The 20,295-nt window shown below is 37.9% G+C and overlaps 1 protein-coding gene across 2 annotated transcripts in view; it reads left to right on the forward strand.

The window, feature by feature from the left end:
- CLVS1 (clavesin 1) overlaps positions 1 to 20,295 on the forward strand; it is a 228,581-nt gene that overhangs the window by 171,016 nt on the left and 37,270 nt on the right. For both annotated transcript variants that reach the window (XM_025393208.1, XM_025393209.1), the window contains one exon: positions 20,159 to 20,269. In XM_025393208.1, coding sequence (XP_025248993.1) covers positions 20,159 to 20,269 — 111 coding nt within the window. The remainder of the gene's footprint in view (positions 1 to 20,158; positions 20,270 to 20,295) is intronic.

Raw genomic sequence — 20,295 nt, forward strand, 5'->3', positions numbered from 1 at the left:
GAGTTCTTTGTAGGTTCTGGATATGAGCCCTTTGTCAGATGAGTAGATTGCAAAAATTTTCTCCCATTCTGTAGGTTGCCTGTTCACTCTGATGGTAGTTTCTTTTGCTGTGCAGAAGCTCTTTAGTTTAATTAGATCCCATTTGTCAATTTTAGCTTTTGCTGCCGTTGCTTTTGGTGTTTTAGACATGAAGTCTTTGCCCATGCCTATGTCCTGAATGGTACTACCTAGGTTTTCCTCTAGGATTTTTATGGTATTAGGTCTAACATTTAAGTCTCTAATCCATCTTGAATTAATTTTCGTATAAGGAGTAAGGAAAGGATCCAGTTTCAGCTTTCTACTTATGGCTAGCCAATTTTCCCAGCACCATTTATTAAATAGGGAATCCTTTCCCCATTTCTTGTTTTTCTCAGGTTTGTCAAAGATCAGATGGCTGTAGATGTGTGGTATTATTTCTGAGGACTCTGTTCTGTTCCATTGGTCTATATCTCTGTTTTGGTACCAGTACCATGCTGTTTTGGTTACTGTAGCCTTGTAGTATAGTTTGAAGTCAGGTAGCGTGATGCCTCCAGCTTTGTTCTTTTGACTTAGGATTGTCTTGGAGATGCGGGCTCTTTTTTGGTTCCATATGAACTTTAAAGCAGTTTTTTCCAATTCTGTGAAGAAACTCATTGGTAGCTTGATGGGGATGGCATTGAATCTATAAATTACCTTGGGCAGTATGGCCATTTTCACGATATTGATTCTTCCTATCCATGAGCATGGTATGTTCTTCCATTTGTTTGTGTCCTCTTTTATTTCACTGAGCAGTGGTTTGTAGTTCTCCTTGAAGAGGTCCTTTACATCCCTTGTAAGTTGGATTCCTAGGTATTTTATTCTCTTTGAAGCAATTGTGAATGGAAGTTCATTCATGATTTGGCTCTGTGTTTGTCTGTTATTGGTGTATAAGAATGCTTGTGATTTTTGCACATTAATTTTGTATCCTGAGACTTTGCTGAAGTTGCTTATCAGCTTAAGGAGATTTTGGGCTGAGACAATGGGGTTTTCTAAATATACAATCATGTCATCTGCAAAGAGGGACAATTTGACTTCTTCTTTTCCTAACTGAATACCCTTGATTTCTTTCTCTTGCCTGATTGCCCTAGCCAGAACTTCCAACACTATGTTGAATAGGAGTGGTGAGAGAGGGCATCCCTGTCTTGTGCCAGTTTTCAAAGGGAATTTTTCCAGTTTTTGCCCATTCAGTATGATATTGGCTGTGGGTTTGTCATAAATAGCTCTTATTATTTTGAGGTACGTTCCATCAATACCGAATTTATTGAGCGTTTTTAGCATGAAGGGCTGTTGAATTTTGTCAAAAGCCTTTTCTGCATCTATTGAGATAATCATGTGGTTCTTGTCTTTGGTTCTGTTTATATGCTGGATTATGTTTATTGATTTGCGAATGTTGAACCAGCCTTGCATCCCAGGGATGAAGCCCACTTGATCATGGTGGATAAGCTTTTTGATGTGTTGTTGAATCCGGTTTGCCAGTATTTTATTGAGGATTTTTGCATCGATGTTCATCAGGGATATTGGTCTAAAATTCTCTTTTTTTGTTGTGTCTCTGCCAGGCTTTGGTATCAGGATGATGTTGGCCTCATAAAATGAGTTAGGGAGGATTCCCTCTTTTTCTATTGATTGGAATAGTTTCAGAAGGAATGGTACCAACTCCTCCTTATACCTCTGGTAGAATTCAGCTGTGAATCCATCTGGTCCTGGACTTTTTTTGGTTGGTAGGCTATTAATTATTGCCTCAATTTCAGAGCCTACTATTGGTCTATTCAGGGATTCAACTTCTTCCTGGTTTAGTCTTGGAAGAGTGTAAGTGTCCAGGAAATTATCCATTTCTTCTAGGTTTTCCAGTTTATTTGCGTAGAGGTGTTTATAGTATTCTCTGATGGTAGTTTGTATTTCTGTGGGGTCGGTGGTGATATCCCCTTTATCATTTTTAATTGCGTCGATTTGATTCTTCTCTCTTTTCTTCTTTATTAGTCTTGCTAGTGGTCTGTCAATTTTGTTGATCTTTTCAAAAAACCAACTCCTGGATTCATTGATTTTTTGGAGGGTTTTTTGTGTCTCTATCTCCTTCAGTTCTGCTCTGATCTTAGTTATTTCTTGCCTTCTGCTAGCTTTGGAATGTGTTTGCTCTTGCTTCTCTAGTTCTTTTAATTGCGATGTTAGAGTGTCATTTTTTGATCTTTCCTGCTTTCTCTTGTGGGCATTTAGTGCTATAAATTTCCCTCTACACACTGCTTTAAATGTGTCCCAGAGATTCTGGTATGTTGTATCTTTGTTCTCATTGGTTTCAAAGAACATCTTTATTTCTGCCTTCATTTCGTTATGTACCCAGTAGTCATTCAGGAGCAGGTTGTTCAGTTTCCATGTAGTTGAGCGGTTTTGATTGAGTTTCTTAGTCCTGAGTTCTAGTTTGATTGCACTGTGGTCTGAGAGACAGTTTGTTATAATTTCTGTTCTTGTACATTTGCTGAGGAGTGCTTTACTTCCAATTACGTGGTCAATTTTGGAATAAGTACGATGTGGTGCTGAGAAGAATGTATATTCTGTTGATTTGGGGTGGAGAGTTCTATAGATGTCTATTAGGTCTGCTTGCTGCAGAGATGAGTTCAATTCCTGGATATCCTTGTTAACTTTCTGTCTCGTTGATCTGTCTAATGTTGACAGTGGAGTGTTGAAGTCTCCCATTATTATTGTATGGGAGTCTAAGTCTCTTTGTAAGTCTCTAAGGACTTGCTTTATGAATCTGGGTGCTCCTGTATTGGGTGCATATATATTTAGGATAGTTAGCTCTTCCTGTTGAATTGATCCCTTTACCATTATGTAATGGCCTTCTTTGTCTCTTTTGATCTTTGATGATTTAAAGTCTGTTTTATCAGAGACTAGGATTGCAACCCCCGCTTTTTTTTGTTCTCCATTTGCTTGGTAAATCTTCCTCCATCCCTTTATTTTGAGCCTATGTATGTCTCTGCGTGTGAGATGGGTCTCCTGAATACAGCAGACTGATGGGTCTTGACTCTTTATCCAGTTTGCCAGTCTGTGTCTTTTCATTGGAGCATTTAGTCCATTTACATTTAAGGTTAAGATTGTTATGTGTGAACTTGATCCTGCCATTATGATATTAACTGGTTATTTTGCTCGTTAGTTGATGCAGTTTCTTCCTAGCCTCGATGGTCTTTACATTTTGGCATGTTTTTGCAATGGCTGGTACCGGTTGTTCCTTTCCATGTTGAGTGCTTCCTTCAGGGTCTCTTGTAAGGCAGGCCTAGTGGTGACAAAATCTCTAAGCATTTGCTTATCTGTAAAGGATTTTATTTCTCCTTCACTTATGAAACTTAGTTTGGCTGGATATGAAATTCTGGGTTTAAAATTCTTTTCTTTAAGAATGTTGAATATTGGCCCCCACTCTCTTCTGGCTTGGAGAGTTTCTGCCGAGAGATCTGCTGTGAGTCTGATGGGCTTCCCTTTGTGGGTAACCTGACCTTTCTCTCTGGCTGCCCTTAAGATTTTTTCCTTCATTTCAACTTTGGTGAATCTGGCAATTATGTGTCTTGGAGTTGCTCTTCTTGAGGAGTATCTTTGTGGCGTTCTCTGTATTTCCTGGATTTGAATGTTGGCCTGCCCTACTAGGTTGGGGAAGTTCTCCTGGATGATATCCTGAAGAGTGTTTTCCAACTTGGTTCCATTTTCCCCCTCACTTTCAGGCACCCCAATCAGACGTAGATTTGGTCTTTTTACATAATCCCATACTTCTTGCAGGCTTTGTTCATTTCTTTTTCTTCTTTTTTCTTTTGGTTTCTCTTCTCGCTTCATTTCATTCATTTGATCCTCAATCGCTGATACTCTTTCTTCCAGTTGATCGAGGCGGTTACTGAAGCTTGTGCATTTGTCACGTATTTCTCGTGTCATGGTTTTCATCTCTTTCATTTCGTTTATGACCTTCTCTGCATTAATTACTCTAGCCGTCAATTCTTCCACTTTTTTTTCAAGATTTTTAGTTTCTTTGCGCTGGGTACGTAATTCCTCCTTTAGCTCTGAGAAATTTGATGGACTGAAGCCTTCTTCTCTCATCTCGTCAAAGTCATTCTCCGTCCAGCTTTGATCCATTGCTGGCGATGAGCTGCGCTCCTTTGCCGGGGGAGATGTGCTCTTATTTTTTGAATTTCCAGCTTTTCTGCCCTGCTTTTTCCCCATCTTTGTGGTTTTATCTGCCTCTGGTCTTTGATGATGGTGATGTACTGATGGGGTTTTGGTGTAGGTGTCCTTCCTGTTTGATAGTTTTCCTTCTAACAGTCAGGACCCTCAGCTGTAGGTCTGTTGGAGATTGCTTGAGGTCCACTCCAGACCCTGTTTGCCTGGGTATCAGCAGCAGAGGCTGCAGAAGATAGAATATTTCTGAACAGCGAGTGTACCTGTCTGATTCTTGCTTTGGAAGCTTCCTCTCAGGGGTGTACTCCACCCTGTGAGGTGTGGGGTGTCAGACTGCCCCTAGTGGGGGATGTCTCCCAGTTAGGCTACTCAAGGGTCAGGGACCCACTTGAGCAGGCAGTCTGTCCCTTCTCAGATCTCAACCTCCGTGTTGGGAGATCCACTGCTCTCTTCAAAGCTGTCAGACAGAGTCGTTTGCGACTGCAGAGGTTTCTGCTGCTTTGTTGTTGTTGTTGTTGTTGTTGTGTAGCTGTGCCCTGTCCCCAGAGGTGGAGTCTCAGTTGAAAATGCAGAAATCACCGGTCTTCTGTGTCGCTCGCGCTGGGAGTTGGAGACTGGAGCTGTTCCTATTCGGCCATCTTGCTCCGCCCCCCCAGTTTCCTTTCTAATGAGTGCATTCTCTTTTCTCTGTTTGCTCTCTTATGTTAATATAACAAAAAGAGCATTTGGTGTGTAACTGCTATTGCATGAGCTCTTCATTTTATTGCAGATATGTGGATATGTGACTTCCTCACTAATGACTGTCACATGGTATAAGAGAAACCCATCATCAAAAAATATAGCATTCTAAGACTCTTTCACATCAACAAAACCCACTTATGCTGCCGAAAATGTTTTTAACCTGTCTGCTTCGATGTGGGAAATGGATGTCATTGGTAGGACATGCATGAACTGAATAGATAAAGCCTAACTTCATGCTGTGTGCTTTTACCACCTGCAGATCTGCATGCATGCAGGTATGTGACTGAAGGGCTGCCTCCACCCAACCCTGAAAGACAGTCCTCCCTTACACTAAAGAGAAGGAGACAGAAGATTTCAAAGTCAGCTCCTGTGTCATCTTCTCCCTTTTCTTCTCCACATTTGTTTTTCAGAGGAATCTTATTAGATAGAGGGAGTTCATTGTGTTTGCAACTTGGAGGGGTCTCATTTTAGTTTTCGCATAAGAGCAGTGAGAAGAGATAAGGACAGATGAGAGTTATAAAGGGCAGCCAATGTGAAAGAAGCTTCCTAAGCTTCCCAAGGCAAGGTGATATTGAGTTCACATATGTTTTGAACCTTGTTGTGAAGTATGTTAGCCTGCAAGCATTACGAATCTTAGCAAATGGCACTAGTAAGTGCTTCATTATCCAGCAGAAACTGAGCAAATGGCCACCAGTGACATCTGTATCTGATTTTTGAAGAGAGAGAGGGAATCCTTTTGCCTATATTATGTTGCTCCTAAATTCTGATCAAACACAAAACAAGGCAGTTGAGTGATGCTTGCACAGTGCCATTGTGAAAATGAAGTGCAAACGAAGTGCCCATTAAAAAATGAAGTGCATTTCTAATGGACTGCAAGAATCACTTAACACTGTCTGAGACTCCCAAAGAAAATCAAGGGATTCTAAGATAGAATGTACTGAAATGTATCTTGTGCCTTGCAATTTATCATGGCACTTTTTGGTTTCTTTTTTAACATCCCATGTAAGGCAGAAAAGACCATCCTTCTTTTGTATATCAAGGTACAGAACATTCCATCATCACAAGGATGGCCCACGTTACCCTTTTATAGCCACACTCACTTCCCTCAACCCCACCTACTCAGCCCCTGGCAATCACTAATCTGTTCTGTTTCTATAATTTCATCATTTCGATAATGATTTCAGCATTTCAATAATGTCATATAAATGGAATCACAGAGTATGTAATTTTTGGGGGATTTCCCTTTTCACTCAGCAAAATTCTCCAGAGATTCACCCAGGTTGTTGTAGATATCAACAGTTTGTTTTTTTTCATTGCTGAGCAGTGTTCAATGGTCTGGCTGTACCAGTTTGCTTAACCATTTTTTTACTGAAGGACATGTGAGTTGTTTCCACTTTTTATTACAAATAGAGCTGCTGTGAACATCTTTGAAACAGTTTTTGTGTGAACGTAAGTTTTTATTTCTCTGAAATAAATGCTCAGGAGTACAATTGCTGGGTCATATGGTCATTGTATGTTCTGTTTTCTAGAAAACTGCCATATTATCTTCCAGAGTGGCTATACCATATTACACTTCCAGCATTGTATGAGCAATCCAGCTTGTCCACATCCTCACCAGCATTTGGAGGTGTCACTTTTTTTTTTTTTTTTTTTTTTTGAGATGGAGTCTTGCTCGGTCACCCAGGCTGGAGTGCAGTGGTGTGACCTCAGTTCACTGCAACCTCCACCTCCTGGGTTCAAGTGATTCTCCTGCCTCAGCCTCCCGAGTAGCTGGGATTGCAGGCATGCACCACCACGCCTGGCTAGCTTTGTATTTTTAGTATAGACAGGGTTTAACCATGTTGGCCAGGCTGGTCTCGAACTCCTGACCTTGTGATCTGCCCACCTTGGCCTCCCGAAGTGCTGGGATTATAAAGCATGAGCCACTGTGCCCGGTCAGAGGTGTCACTATTTTTTTAAGCCGTTCTGATGGATTTGTAGTGTGATAGCTCATTGTGGTTTTAATTTGCCTTTCACATGGTTAATGATGTGAAATATCTTCTCATGTACTTATTTGACATCTTATATTTTCTTTGGTAAAACTTTCTGGCATGTTTTTACTCGTATTCTCATTGGATTTCTTGTTTCAATACTGTTATATTTGAGAGCTTATTATATATTCTAGATACTTGTCCTTTGTTGGAGTGTAATTTGCAAATATTTTATCTCAGTCTACAGTTTTTGCTTTCATCTACTTCACATGAGCTTTCACAGAGCAAGTTTTTAATTTTTGCAGTAACCAACTTATTGTCTTTTTACTTGTTTTATGTATCACGCTTTTGGAGACAAGTCCCTCTTGCCAGTCCTAGATCTTGAAGATCATTTCTTACGTTTCTTTCTTTCTAAAAGTTTTGTGATTTTATTGCATTTAAATTCATGAGTTAATTTTTAAATCAATTTTGTATGAGGTATGAAGGTTAAGTCAGGTGTTTTTTTGTTTTGTTTTTTGTTTTCTCTATGGATGTTCTATTGCTCCAGCACCATTTGTTGAAAAGCTATCTTTACGCCACTGGAATGCTTTTATACCTTATATATAAGGTATATATGTAAGGTATAAAATGTACTATTATATAATGCTTTTGTACCTTAGCATAAAAACCGCTTCTGCATTTGTGTGGTTCGATTCCTGGGTTCTCTATTCTGTTCCCTTAATCTATATATCTTTTCTTCCACCAATACCAGCCAGTCTTGGTTACTATAACTACATGATGAACCTTGAAATTTGGTAGAATAATTCCTTCCACTTTATTCTTTTTCAAAATTATTTTAACTATTCCAGAGCCTATGCTTTTCCATAAAAATTTTAAAATAATTCTATCAATATCTGCAAAAATAAAATTCTTACTTGGATTTTGATGGATGTTGCATTAAACCTGTTTACCAATTTGAGGGGAATTAATATAAATATCATCTTAAAATCTACAAATATATGTCTTCCATTTAGTTGGATTTTTTTTACTTCTTTCATCTGAAATGTGTAATTTTCAGCATACAAATTACAAATATGTTTTGTTAGATTTACACTTAAGTATTTAATATTTTGAGCAATTATATATAGTTATGTATTTTTAATTTTGGTGTCTTCATATTTATTGTTGGTATAGAGAAATATAATTTTTTATGTTTATCTTAAATCCTGCAAAACTGATAAACTTATTAATTAGCTATAGGAAAGGTACTTTTATAGATTCCTTGGGATTTTTTAATGTAGACAGTCATGTTATCTGCAAATCGAGACAGCTATATTTTTTCCTTTTTAATCTGTAAGCATTTTAGTTTCTTTTCTTAATGCTGTAGCTGGAGCTTCCAGCATGTGTTGAATAAGAGTGATGAGATCAGATACGCTTGTCTTGTTCCTGTTCTTAGGGGAAACACGTTCAGTTTTCCACCATAAAGTAAAGCATTAGATGTAGGTTTTTGCCAGATGTTTTAAAATCACGTTTAGAAAGTTCCTCTCTAATTCTATTTTTCTGAGCATTTTTAACATGAATCAGTGTTGAATTTTGTCAAAGTCTTTTTATGTATCAGTAGATATCATCATGTGATTTTTCTTCTTCGGCTTTGTAATATGATGAGTTACTATTGTGAAAGTACCAGGGATTTGTTTTAATCAGATACAGTAAGACAGGCAGACATGGAGTAACTGCTATAAGTTTGTTAGACTCACAGATCCCTAGAAACAAGGAGCATTCCGTACTACAGAATGGAGTCACATGGGAAAGCCCCGAGGTTAGTCAGGAGGCAGCGAGTGAGTAGAGAACTTGGGCAAGAGGCTTTATTGTGATTTTCGTGGGAAAGAATGAGTAAGGCTGGGAATGAAGTCTCAGCAAGTTTAGGATTGATTGGCTAGTCTGAATCATTTTAGTGGACTCTTGGGTGTAGGTGTTGTTGCTAATTGTCTAGTAACTGACCCTGGGGTGATTAGGGTAAGGGAATAGTGGCCCAGAGCATAGGAGCCCAAAGGAGGTGGTTAGAAGTATGGGTGCTAGATCGGTCAGTTTGCATATGAAAGGGGAGCTCCCAGGTTAGTCATTTGTTATCTCTAGGAATCAACTAGTTGGGGTAGCTCCTCCCTGGTCCAGAAGACCGCAGATGTCAAAGCATCAAGTATAGGAACTAGAAAACATGATTAACACAATTACATTGATTTCTATAATATAAGCTAGCCTTGCATCTCTGGAATAAACTCAATTTGATCATAGTGTATAATTCTTTGTATATATTGCTAAATTCTACATGCTAATATTTCGTTAAGAATTTTTGCATCTGTATTCATGAGTGACATTGATCTGCAATTTTATTGTTTCATTCTGTTTTTATCTTGTTTGGGTACATAAGAATTGTTATAGTTTGGATGTTTGTCCACTCCAAATTGTTGGAGGCAGAGCCTAGTGGGTTATGGGGGTGGATCCTTCATGAACTGCTTGGTCTTCATGGTAATGACTTCTCACTTTAGTTCCTGGGAAATCTGATTCTTCTAAAGAGCCTGGCACCTCCCTCCCCACTCTCTCTCACTTCCTGCCATGTGATCTCTACACACCTGCTCCCCTTCACCTTTAGCCATGAGTGGAAGCTCCCTGAAGCCCTCACCAGAAGCAGATGCTGGCACCATGTTTCTTATGTAGCTTGCAGAACCATCAGCCAAATAAACCTCCTTTTTTTATAATTTGCTAATTCTCACGTATTTCTAGCAAAACAGACTGAGACAAAGGTAATACTAGCTTCATAAATCAACTGGAAAGTGTTACCTTCACTTCTATTTTCTGAAAGAGACTCTGTAAAATTAGTGTTAATTCTTCTGTAAAAGTTCGGTAGAATCTCCTAGTAAAATCATTTGAGCCTGAACATTTATTCTTGGTAGCTTTATAAGTCACGCAGTTAATATTCTTAACAGTTATAGGGCTATTAAATTACCTATTTCATATTGGGGAAGTAGTCTGTATTTTATGAGAAATTGATCTGTTTCCTCTAAGTTGTTAAATATATGCATGTAGAGTTCTTTATAATATTCCCTGCGTATCCTTTAGGTGTCTGCAGTGTCCATAGTAGTATGCCCTATTTCATTCCCAATGTTGGTAATTTGTGACATCTTTTTTTGTTCCCTTGTCAAACTTGCTAATGGTTTGTTAATTTTATTGATCTTTTCAATGAATCAGCTCTTTGTTTCATTGATATTATTATTTTTCTATTTTTAATTTTATCAGTTTCTGCTCTTACCTTTATTATTTTCTTTTTATGCTTACTTTGGCTTTATTTTGCTCCTCTCTTTCTAAGTTCTTGGGGTAGGGGATTAGATTATTGATTCAATACTTTTCTGTTTAAGTACATAAAGAAATATATATTTAATGCTACAAATTTCCCTGTCAACACTGCTTTAGCTGTGCCCCACAAATTTTGATATGTCCTATGTCTTGGTCTGTTTTCTGTTGTTATAACAATATACCTGAAACTAGGTAATTTATAAAGAAAAGAAATGTATTTCTTACCATTATGGAAGTGGAGAAGTCCACAAAGTTGAGAGGTCATATCTGTTGAGGGCCTTCTTGCTGGTGGGGACTATGTAATATCCCGGAGTGGCATAGGGCAGTTCATGTTGAGTGGTCTGAGCATAGTAGTTCAAGTCTCTCTTCCTCTTCTTAGAAAGCCACCGGTCCTGCTTCCTTGATCCATTGATCTACAAATGGATTTATTCATTCATGAGAACCGAGCTCTCATGGCCCAATCACTTCTCAGTACTGTCCCCACCTCTCAGTACTGTCACATTAAGGAGTAAGTTTCAACATGAGTTTCAAGGAAGAAAAAACATTCAAACCATAGTGCGTTTTCATTTTCCTTCTGTTCCATGTATTTTAAAATTTCTTTTGAAGGATTTTTTTTCTTTTTGGCCCATCTGTGGGTTATTTAGAACTGTGTTGTGTAGTTTCCAAATGATCAAAGATTTCCCTCTTATCTATTATTGATTTCTAGTTTGATTCCATTATAAACAGAATATTCTGTATTATTTCACTGGTTTTAAATTTGTTGAGATTTGTTTCATGATTTAGATATGGTTTATTTTGGTACATGTTCTATGTGCACTTGAAAAACAAAGTATATTCTTCTGTTTTGGGGTTAAGTATTTTAGAAATATCAATTGACTTCTGCTGATTAATGATGTTGAGTTCTTCTATACCCTTGCTGATTTCCTGTCTAAAAGATTATCAGTTGTTGAGAGAGTGATATTCAAATCCCCAACAGTAATTATGGATTTGTCTATTTCTTTTTCCAGTTCTACTAGCTTTTGCTTTGCATGTGTTGCAGTCTATATATTTATATTTGGAGTCAGTTTCTTATATACAGCATATATAGCATATAGCAAATAATGTTTTTTTAATTTACTGTGCTAATATCTGTCTTTTAATTGGCATATTTAGATCATTTATATTTAAATTAATTATTGTTATGTTAGGGCATAAGTATGCCATTCTAATTTTTTTTTTCTGTTTGTTCTTTCTGTTCTGCATTTCTCTATTTTCTTTTTCCTGCCTTCTGCTGGGTTACTTATACTTCTTTTTCAAATTCTATTTTTATTTATCTATAGTATTATTAAATATATCTTTTCATGTAGTTTTTTTAGTGATCGTTCTAGGTATTATGTTATGCATTCATAACTTATAGTCTTTTATGCTGTCATTTCAACAGTTCAAGTGAAGTACAAAAACCTTACCATCCCTTTTTCCTCCCTAATTTATAATATAATTGTCTGAAATATTTCCTCCCCTACATACATCTTTGAACCATATCAGAGTATCGTAATTTTTACTTCAACTATCAAAGACAATTTAGAAAACTCAAGAGTAAAAGAAAAGCCCATAGTGCTTACTTATAGTTTTCTTACCGTGTTCTTCCTTCCTGATGATTCGAGAATTCTCTTACCATTTTTCCTTTCTGTTTGAGGGAAGGTTATTTTATAGTTTCCTTCATGTTTAGGAGAACTTCACTGAGCTATGATTTCATTAAATAAGTCTACTGGCAACAAATGTGCTTAGTTTTCCTTAACCTGAGAATTTCGTGATTTCTCTCGATTCTTGAAGAGCATTTTTAGTAGGTATAGAATTCTGGGTTGACATTTCCTTGTTTTCAGTACCTGAAAAATATTTTGCGACTTCCTTCTGACCTCCATGGTGTCTAATGAGAAATTGTTGTCATTCCATTTGTTTTCCTCAAGAGTCAAGATGTTGTTTTTTTTGTTGTTGTTGTTGTTTTCTGTATACCTTCAATATTCTGTCTTGAGCTTTCAGAAATATAGTTATGATATGACTTGGCATCAATTTATTTGAGTTCATACTGTTTGGTGTTCACTCAGCTTGTCGAATCTGTAGGCTTATGTCTCTTTCTAAATTATGGAAGTTTTTAGCCGTTATTTTCTTAAGTACTTTTCCAGCCTCGATCTGTCTCCTTCCTTTTAAGGACTCCAATGACACGAATTTTAGTTTTTTTTTGTTATAGACCCCCAAAAGGAAGATTTCTTCATTTAGTCTATTTTCTCTCTGTAGTTCAGGTTAAGTAATTCCCATTTTTTCTGTCATCCAGTTCACTGATAGTTTCTTCTGTCACTTCTTTTCTGATGTTCGGCCCATCTGCTAAGGTTTTTATTTGACTTTTTTGGTTATTTTTCAGTTTGAGATTTACAAATAAGCCAGGCACAGTGCCTCATGCCTGTAATCCTAGGACTTTGGGAGGCTGAGGCAAAAGGATCACTTGAGGCCAGGAGTCTGAGACCAGCCTGGGCAACATAGTGAGACCCTCTCTCAAAAAAAAAAAAAAAATCCAGATGCTTCTTTTTTCTATTTCACATTTATTTGCTATAAATTTCTATTTCTTTTCTAAAACTACTTTTTCATCTGCATCATACATGTCCATAATTGCTATTGAAACATTGTTCATGATGGCTAAATTAAAATCTTTGTCAGATAATGCTAACACCTCTGTCATCTGGTGTTGTCCTCTATTGACTGTCATTTTTTATTTAATTTGAGATATTCCTGGTTGTTGGTATAAAGAATGATTTTTTGAAATCTGGACATTTCTGTATTATGTCCTGAAACTCTGGATCTAATGTAAACCTTTGTTTTAGCTGGCTTTTTTTGATACCACTCTGGCAGTGAAAGTGGGGTGTGCTGCCTCATCATTAACATGTTCCTCACTCAGCCTCTGTTGACACCCAAGAAGGGAGGGCCTCCTCATTACTGCTGGGCAGGGGTGGGAGTTCTGGCTCCCCACATGATCTCTACTGACACTGTGGTGGTAGTGGCTTCATTAACACTGGACAACGATTAAAGTCTTGACTGTCTGTTAGTCCCCTTCCAACACCATCAGTGGAGAAAGGGAAGGGATTCTCATTACTGACAGGTGGGGAGGAAGTCCAGTTTACCCACATGGTCTCCACTGACACTGCCAGAGTGAAATAGGGTCTCGTTATTGACTAGGAAGAATAAAAATTCTGGCTCTCCACTCGGCCTTCTATAACATTATTCTGGCAGGGATGTTATGCATCTTGTTACAGCCTTGCTAAGGTGAAGATCAGACTGCCCACTCAGACTTTGCTAGCATGGTTAGAAAGGGACCACAGTTTTTCCTGTGGCATTTGACTGGCATAGAGCAGCTATTATCTAAATATTGTCTATTTTGCTAGACTGCCTGTTACCTAGTCATTTCGTTAAAGAGCAGCCTTTTTTAGTTGTTTTTTATTTATTTATTTGTTGTCTGCACCAGTTGGTTTTTCCAGGTGCTGCCTTCTTCTGTCCCAAGTCTTTGACATATAGAGCTAAAAAAAAAAGGAAACCTGGGGAACTCTCTATCATGTCCCTCCTTGGTCTCAGAGTCCTTAGCTGATTTGACTTCTTCTCTCCACCTTTGAAGTCTTCATATGGTTATCTTATATACTCTATCCAGGGCTTAGTAGTACTTAGCCAACGAAATAGGGGAAAGTATGACTACTTCATCTTTGCACAAGGAGGAATTCAATAATCATATTTTATGAGAAAATCTTGAAATACACTTGGGACCTTCAGTTACCACTGTACACGCAGAACTCCATTGTTACAGCAGAAGAGTGCCTGTGAGATCCCTCAAGGAGACACCTTTTTGCTAGACCATGGCATCGTGCTCTCATCTCAGAGGCTCTATAGGGAGAGTGATGTATTTTAAATTTAAAAACATAAAACATTAGAAGAAGAGAATGAAGCAGCCTTAAATGGAGTCTACAAATTGAGTTAATTTCGGCTGCACCACCTAACTGAGGGTAAACTTACCACAACTCTTCCTTTGCTGTGGCATTTGAGACTATGAATTAAATGGAACTTTGAATCAAATAATACGTTTTTTATTATACTTTAAGTTCTAGGGTACGTGTGCACAAGCGCAGGTTTGTTACATATGTATATATGTGCCATGTTGGTGTGCTGCACCATTAACTAGTCATTTACATTAGGTATATCTCCTAATGTATCCTTCCCCCCTTCCCCCACCCCACAACATGCCCTGGTATGTGATGTTCCCCACCCTGTGTCCAAGTGTTCTCATTGTTCAATTCCCACCTATGAGTGAGAACATGCAGTATTTGGTTTTCTGTCCTTGAGAGTTTGCTCAGAATGATGGTTTCCAGCTTCATGTATGTCCCTACAAAGGACATGAACTCATCCTTTTTTATGGTGGCATAGTATTCCATGGTGTATATGTGCCACATTTTCTTAATCCAGTCTATCATTTATGGGCATTTGGGTTCGTTCCAAGTCTTTGCTATTGTGAATAGTGCCGCAATAAACATACGTGTGCATGTGTCTTTATAGCAGCATGATTTATAATCCTTTGGGTATATACCCAGTAATGGGATGGCTGGGTCATAAGGTACTTCTAGTTCTAGATCCTTGAGGAATTGCCATACTGTCTTCCACAATGGTTGAACTAGTTTATAGTCCCACCAACAGTGTAAAAGCATTCCTATTTCTCCACATCCTCTTCAGCACCTGTTGTTTCCCAACTTTTTAATGATCACCCATTCTAACTGGTGTGAGATGGTATCTCATTATGGTTTTGATTTCCTTTTCTCTGATGGCCAGTGATGATGAGCATTTTTTCATGTGTCTGTTGGCTGCATAAATGTCTTCTTTTGAGAAGTGTCTGTTCATATCCTTTGCCCACTTTTTGATGGGGTTGTTTGATTTTTTTCTTGTAAATTTGTTTGAGTTCTTTGTAGATTCTGGATATTAGCCCTTTGTCAGATGGGTAGGTTGTAAAAATTTTCTCCCATTCAGTAGATTGCCTGTTCACTCTGATGGTAGTTTCTTTTGCTGTACAGAAACTCTTTAGTTTAATTAGATACCATTTGTCAATTTTGACTTTTGTTGCTGTTGCTTTTGGTGTTTTAGTCATGAAGTCATTGCCCCTGACTATGTCCTGAATGGTATTGCCTAGGTTTTCTTTTATGGTTTTTGTGGTTTAGGTCAAACCTTTAAGTCTTTAATCCTTCTTGAATTAATTTTTGTATAAGGTGTAAGGAAGGGATCCAGTTTCAGCTTTCTACATATGGCTAACCACTTTTCCCAGCATCATTTATTAAGTAGGGAATCCTTTCCCCATTTCTTGTTTTTGACATGTTTGTCAAAGATCAGATGGTTGTAGATGTGTGGTATTATTTCTGAGGGCTCTATTCTGTTCCATTGGTCTATATCTCTGTTTTGGTACCAGTAGCATGCTGTTTTGGTTACTGTAGCTTTGTAGTATAGTTTGAAGTCAGGTAGTGTGATGCCTCCAGCTTTGTTCTTTTGGCTTAGGAGTGTCTTGGTAATGTGGTCTCTTTTTTGGTTCCATAGGAACTTTAAAGTAGTTTTTTCCAATTCTGTGAAGAAAGTCATTGGTAACCTGATGGGGATGGCGTTGAATCTGTAAATTACCTTGGGCATTACAGCCATTTTTGTGATATTGATTCTTCGTATCCATGAATATGGAATGTTCTTCCATTTGTTTGTGTCCTCTTTTATTTCATTGAGCAATGGTTTGTAGTTCTTGAAGAGGTCCTTCACATCCTTTGTAGGTTGGATTCCTAGGTATTTTATTCTCTTTTAAGCAATTGTGAATGGGAGTTCACTCATTATTTGGCTCTCTGTTTGTCTGTTATTGGTGTATAGGAATGCTTGTGATTTTTGCACATTGATTTTGTACCTGAGACTTTGCTGACGTTGCTTATCAGCTTAAGGAGTATTTGGACTAAGACTATGGAGTTTTCCCAATATAGAATCATGTCATCTGCAAACAGAGATAATTTGACTTCCTCTCTTCCTATTTGAATACTTTTTTTCTTTCTCTTGCCTAATTGCCATGGCCAGAACTTCCAACTTTGCTTTAAAAAAGCAAAAAAACTTAAAAAACTTATGCTTATCTAAGGTTTACAGGCTTCATTTTCTGAGAGGCTGCAATTTTACATAAAATGAAATTACCATGAAATAATATCACCATAAAATGAAAGCTACTGACCTCAGCAGTGTAGGATGTGAGTAGAGCACAAGTTACAGAAGGCAAGAAAGGGGATAAAAATCACAGAGTCCCCTGGTCACTAAAGTACACTTTGGAGAATATGCCCACTGTTTGTCATGTAGTAGACACTCATAAATATGTGCTGAATGGAAGAGGTGCAAGGCATGAATTAACTGTTAAGGCAAGAATTGAATACACTAAATGTATCATTATATAATTGCTGTTTTGTTTTCCCCACTGCTCTGAAGACTCTGTATTTTTATTTTTCAATGCATTAAGTGAGACATACTGTAGGCCATCAAAAAATAGTTATTACGTTCAATTAAAAAATGATCACATTTAAAAAGGATAGAAGAAAAGATAAGTGAAGGGATGGCAGAGTTTGGGTAATTATTACTGCTATTTGCCAATACGTTTGGTCCTTTTCTTACTGGAAATACGGTAGATTTTACTTTCTGATCCCTGGAAGCCAGGCATGAGTTTGACCTTTAAAATACGGCAGATGAAGCATGTCACTTTTGGAGCCAGCTTTAAGAGCTAAGGTATGATTCTTCCATGTGGTTTTCCTGGACTATGTCAAGCAGCACTGCTCCATATGGAGGAGGCTGCATCTCTGGCTGCAGGCAAATCAAGCAGGGCAGGACATTTAGTGTGAGCAGGAAATTAATCAGGAAAGAAAAAAATCAAGCAAGACATTTAATGTGAACAAAGAATCAGTCTTTACTGCTTTAAATGATTTTTTAAAAGTAGGGGTTATTTGTTACTATAACATTACATAACCCATCCTGAATAATAGAAAATAGTAAGAGTGTGTCTTTGGCAGTGGGATTATAGGGGCCTTTTCTTTTCTTTTTTCTTACCTTCTTGTATCATCTAATTTTTCAAATAATGTTTTTATCTATTTTTTACTATTGTAGAATGTGTATAATTTATAATAAGGAAACAAAATTAACTTAAACTGTGAGGCAGACACATTTTTATGATTCGAATTGTTTAAAATTTGAAATGACGTTATATTTTTATTGACAAATGTATAAAAGTACAGAATTTATGCCATTTTCTTGAACTTAGAGTATGTTGGTGTATGCTCTTTCGTCACCAAGAACACTGAAAAACAAAGTGTTACACTGTCATTGAACCAAGGCCTATGATCTTGAGATACAGCTGTTCTAGCCCCCTAAGAAATGCTCTTCCAGGAGGGTGGTAGGCCTCTTGGGGTTCTGGGAGACTTGTGTGTGACTGACAACTTCCCTTTGTCTGCAGTTGACTGATGTGATCAGGCAGAGGCAACCAATAATGATGTGTTGACCATGAGAAGGGTGTTTGCTGATTTTGCCTTTCCTCACCTTCCTCTCTGCACAACACACACACACACATACACACACACACACACACACACTAGCATGGCTGGGCTCATTCAAGAAGACCCAGAACATGTGTACATTGCCTGTCAGACAGGAGGGCCTTTCATGTGAATTGTATAGGAGGTACCTGAATAAAAGTGATTCTGTTTCTACTCTGGTGCAAACTCAGAACTTCAAGACACAGGGTTCACATGTGTTTGTCTGCACATATTCACTGGATGACTTGAGTGAGATGAATAAAAGCCCATGCCTTCAATCTGGCAGAATCCTCGACCAGGGATAACGTAGAGAGTAATTACAGAGTCTCAGCACTATAATTTTCTTTCAACCTCCCCTGTCACAATCAGAAGATAGTTTTTGATGTCTTTGATGATTGAGGCTTCATAAACTAAAACTTAGAATATCTAGATATTTTTAAAAGGTTAATATTTTGCAACTTTGCCTACTCTCAATATTATTTAGGGTTTCCTTCCACTTTATTAACCTAGAACTATATAACACAATGGACCATCGATAGAAATAAACCTCTTATTGGTCCCACTAGAAAAGATAGTAAAGCCCTGGTTTTATAAATAAGTGCTTTACTCTTATTCTTCTTCTATGACCCCTAAGAACCACATTTAGTAAGTGAAATAATGAATTCTACTTCTGAATAAGAAGTTAAAAGGAGCCAAAAGATGTGATGATAGTGAATAGCACTTATTATAAAGGAAACACTTTTGGGAATAGTCTCTTTTTTTAAGGAATCATAAAACTTTTAGATCCTAAACTATACCTAGAGGAAAAAAGACAACCTTATTAAGAACCTTTACATTTCTCAAATTAGTTTTGGAATAACAAGTTAGTATAAATGATGTCTCTAGCCCTATACTTGTTAAGTTTTTGAAAATAAAAGAAACAAAACAAAATATATACACATATTCTGAAAGCAAAGGCCTTTTACTGTTATTGTCCAGTTTAGCCTTCAAAATATTTAATTCCTTTCTACTCTAAAATGTCTAGGTAGAGGGAAAAATTATTTTTAAAGTTTTTCAAATGTCAACCCTAAGTGCAGTTCCATGCACTCACATTGGAAACTAGGTCTTGGCATGGAAGATGCCTAGGGATCCTGTAGACTCAAAGAGTTCTGAAAAAAAATTAATAACCTTTTTTCCTTGTTACTAAAAAAGACCCGGGTGAGGCATCTCCTACACCCGCAGGGAACAGCTAGCTGCTGAACCATTTGCTCCACCAGCCAGACTCCCGCGGCTTTCATCTCATCTTGCTAACATTTTACAAAGATGTTTGTCGCAATGAAATTGATAGCAAACTTACAATTCATACAGCGTTTAGAGGTTCCTTCTTTTTTAATTCTATTAACTGAGATGAACCCAATCTACTGAAGTCATTCATCGGGAGATCTCAGGACCTGGTCTTATACGACTAGCTCAGACTTTCTGGCCATGGTCCCTTGTTCCATAGATCTAATTAGCACTGAGAGCAGCTTCCTAGCATCTAAAACATAAGCTGATCTGGGTTCTAATGCCCTGATCTGGATTCTAAATTTGGAATCATTTTTCTTAAATGCTCTTCCTTCCTATTATTTATGAAATGGGTTGATCTGCAGAAAAGAGTGTTCATATTCCCTCAACTAGGAGAATCAACTAGCCCATTAATCAGCAAGTATTTTTTCCCTGGGACTTACTATGTGCCCCAGGGTGGACTGGAGCTAGTACTGCAATCTGTGAAAAAGTTGTTATAACCTTGTTAGAATTTGGTTGATTCCACATAGCTCCATCTCCTAAGAGCCTTTGAAATCCTTTTGCAACTACTTCCTGCACAGCCAGCACTCACTCACCCAGAAAGTACAGTTACTGTCATGATTAAGCCGGTGGAGAGGGTGGGAGCGGGAGAGTGGAAATGAGGGTAAAGAGAGAGATCTTGTGCTGGGAGCCTGGCCGATTTGGTTACCTAATGCAATGAAGAATTCAGATTCCCCCCACTCTCCAGGCTGCACGAGCTTCTGTGCCACGTAGAAGGTCATGTAATTGTGATTTGAAAAAGACAGGCCTGGAACCCATGCACAATTTTAAAGTTATGCATGGAGTCAAAGGGCGAGAAGGGAGGCAAGGGGAATAAAGACATCCTTAACAACTAGTGTGTTAAGTGAGTGTGTTTTCTTCCTCTCCTTATCCTGAAGCTAGAGCTTCTACCAGGCAGGAAAAACAGGTTGTTCTTTGGGGCATTGGTCCTGCTGGTGCAGTCTAACAAAGGGTGCTTACTAATTGATGTGCATTTCTCTCTTTCTGCCCCAGGACAGCTTTCCTGCCCGCTTTGGAGGAGTCCACTTTGTCAACCAGCCCTGGTACATTCATGCCCTCTACACACTCATCAAGCCATTTCTTAAAGACAAGACCAGGAAACGGGTAATGAAAACAAATACATGATGTAA

Source organism: Theropithecus gelada, chromosome 8 (genome assembly GCF_003255815.1).
Source record: "Theropithecus gelada isolate Dixy chromosome 8, Tgel_1.0, whole genome shotgun sequence".
Lineage (NCBI taxonomy): Eukaryota > Metazoa > Chordata > Mammalia > Primates > Cercopithecidae > Theropithecus > Theropithecus gelada.